This window comes from Penaeus chinensis, chromosome 41 (assembly GCF_019202785.1).
Source record: "Penaeus chinensis breed Huanghai No. 1 chromosome 41, ASM1920278v2, whole genome shotgun sequence".
In the NCBI taxonomy this organism is placed as follows: Eukaryota; Metazoa; Arthropoda; class Malacostraca; order Decapoda; family Penaeidae; genus Penaeus; species Penaeus chinensis.
The window spans coordinates 26,747,556-26,750,055 of NC_061859.1; the positions used below are offsets into that span (position 1 = coordinate 26,747,556).

Genomic DNA, 2,500 nt, shown 5'->3' on the forward strand with positions numbered 1-2,500 from the left:
TGCAGGTATGTCTATAGAACCCTCTATTTAACGATCCCACTAGACTTTTTTTCTTTTTGTCTATTTGCATATCTGTCGCTCAGTATAAATCTAATCATGAGTTTATAGTCATCCGTATTTTTCTTTCTAGTAAATGTATTTAACAGATTCGTTTCATTTCCACCTCTATTATATATGTTTTAATACTAACTGCATTAAGGGATTCATTTGATTTTTATCTTCAATAAAATGTACAAAAATATATATAGGTAAATGATAGATAGAAAAATACTGATAATGAGTATGATGACGATAATGATAATGTCATTGATGAAAATAATGATGATAACAATAATGATGATTTTGATAATAATAATAATAAAAATAATAAGAAGAATAATGATACTAATAATAAGAAGAAGAAGAATGATAATAATAATAACAATAATAATAATAATAATAACAATAATAATAACAACAACAACAATGATAATAATAATAATGATAATAATAATAACTATAATAGTAATAAAAATAATGATAATAAGTATAATGATTAAGATGATAATAATGATGATAATGATAATACTGATAATAATATTCATGATAATGATAATGATAATGGCAATAATGGTGATAATAATAATTATAATGACAATAATAATGAAATTAATAATAATAATAATAATAATGATAATACTAATGATAATAACGATAACATGTATAATTATGTGGATGATGATAATAATAATATATTAATTCTGGTAATAATATGATTGATAATGATAACAATAATATGAATGGTAACGGTAATGATAATAATAATGACAACGATAATGATGACGATGATGATGACAGTGATGATGATAATAATAATAATGATCATAATAATGATAATCTAACTAATAATAATAATTATAATAATGATAATAATACTAATAATGATAATAATGATAATAATAATAATGATAATAATACTAATAATAATAATAATGATAATGATAATAATAATAAAAGATATGATGATAATAAAGATAATGCCTCCTTCCCGACAGGTGTTGTTGTTGTCCGCGTCGTGCGTGTGCTGGAGCAAGCCCACGACCGTCGTTAACTTCAGCCCCGTCGGATATTCCCCGGGAATCGCCCCAGGGTTTGCCTACGCCTTCCGCGCCACCGCGCCTCTCTACGCGCCCGCCGCCGCCCCTGCGGGCGCGCAGGCCGTCGCGCAGGCGGTCGCCGGCCCCGCCCCGACCATCGTCAAGACGCAGTACCACAGCCAGGACGAGCTTGGCCAGTACGCCTTCGGCTACGTAGGAGACGCCTCGACCGCCCACGAAGTACGGACGCTTGATGGCGCCGTCCGCGGCTCCTACACCTACGTGGACGCTGACGGCAAGCTGCAGACGGCGACGTACGTGGCCGACAAGAACGGCTTCCGCGTCGAGGCCACCAACCTCCCCGTCTCCTCCGCCCCCAAGTCCGCCCTGCCCCTTCCGGAGCCCGTCCAGCCCACGCCCGAGGTGCAGGCCGCCACCGCCGCGCACCTGCAGGCCGTGGCGGAGGTGAAGGCCGCCCGCGCCAGGAGGTCCGCTCCAGCTCAGGGCTACCTCCCGCCGCCCGCCGCCAAGAAGGAGGCGGAGGCGCCGCTGCCCGTCAAGAAGGTCGTGAAGGTCCACGCCGCCCCCGTCGCTCCCGTCGTGCACGCCCACGCCACGCCCGCCGTCCTCGCCCCTCTCGTGCACGCCCACGTTGCCCCGCTGGTCCTTCCCCAGGCCGCGCCCTTCCCCCTCGCTGCCCAGGCCGTCTTCGTGAGGGCTGACCCCGAGGCTCTGCAGCGCGTCGCCGAGGTCCCCTTGGCGGCGCCCGCGCTGCCCGCCCTCGGCGTGGTCCCCGCGGCCGCCCCGACGCAGGTGCTGTCGCAGTTCCACTCGCAGAATGAGCTCGGGGGCTATGAGTACGGCTACGCGGGCGGGCCCTCCGCCAAGCACGAGATCCGCACGGCCGACGGCGTGACCCGCGGCTCCTACTCCTACGTGGACGCCAACGGAGAGCTGCAGACGGTGTCCTACGTGGCCGACGACCTGCACGGCTTCCGGGTGCTGGCCTCCAACCTGCCCGAAGGCCCGGCGGAGGAGCACTAGAGGCCCGGCGGCGCACGGGGCCGGGAGAGCTAGCCGCTGCCCGCCCGCGCCGCCCACGGGCCCCTGGCTGCGTCGCAGAGTTATTTATTGTAGCGATAGTGAGGGCGCTCCGGCCGGCCCGCCTCGCGCTCCTGCGGCCATCGCCGTGCGGCATTTTGCTCTTTTCAAAGGCGGTTCAGCTTCCTAAAGACAAGCCGCGAGGAGGAGCCCGGACGTTGCCGTTCCTCGGGTTAAAAAACGTTTGCAAATCAGGATTTTTCTAGAAAAAAAGAAAGCATATTTTTTCATTTTTATTGTAAATAAATCTATGTAAAATCGTGTCATAGTTTTCAAACTATCCCTTGTGAATTATAAAATTATAATACAAAATGAGAAACGAC

General features: G+C 47.4%; 1 protein-coding gene across 1 annotated transcript; it reads left to right on the forward strand.

Moving 5' to 3' along the window:
* Positions 1 to 1,016: 1,016 nt before the first annotated feature.
* Positions 1,017 to 2,438, forward strand: LOC125047593. The gene has a single exon (XM_047645872.1). It carries the CDS (start codon positions 1,017 to 1,019, stop codon positions 2,118 to 2,120), a length of 1,104 nt encoding a protein of 367 aa, XP_047501828.1. The 3' UTR covers positions 2,121 to 2,438.
* Positions 2,439 to 2,500: the final 62 nt, after the last annotated feature.

Coding starts and splice junctions, on each gene's coding strand:
- LOC125047593 (XM_047645872.1), top strand. CDS start 1,017: ATGCCTCCTTCCCGACAGGTGTTGTTGTTGTCCGCGTCGTGCGTGTGC.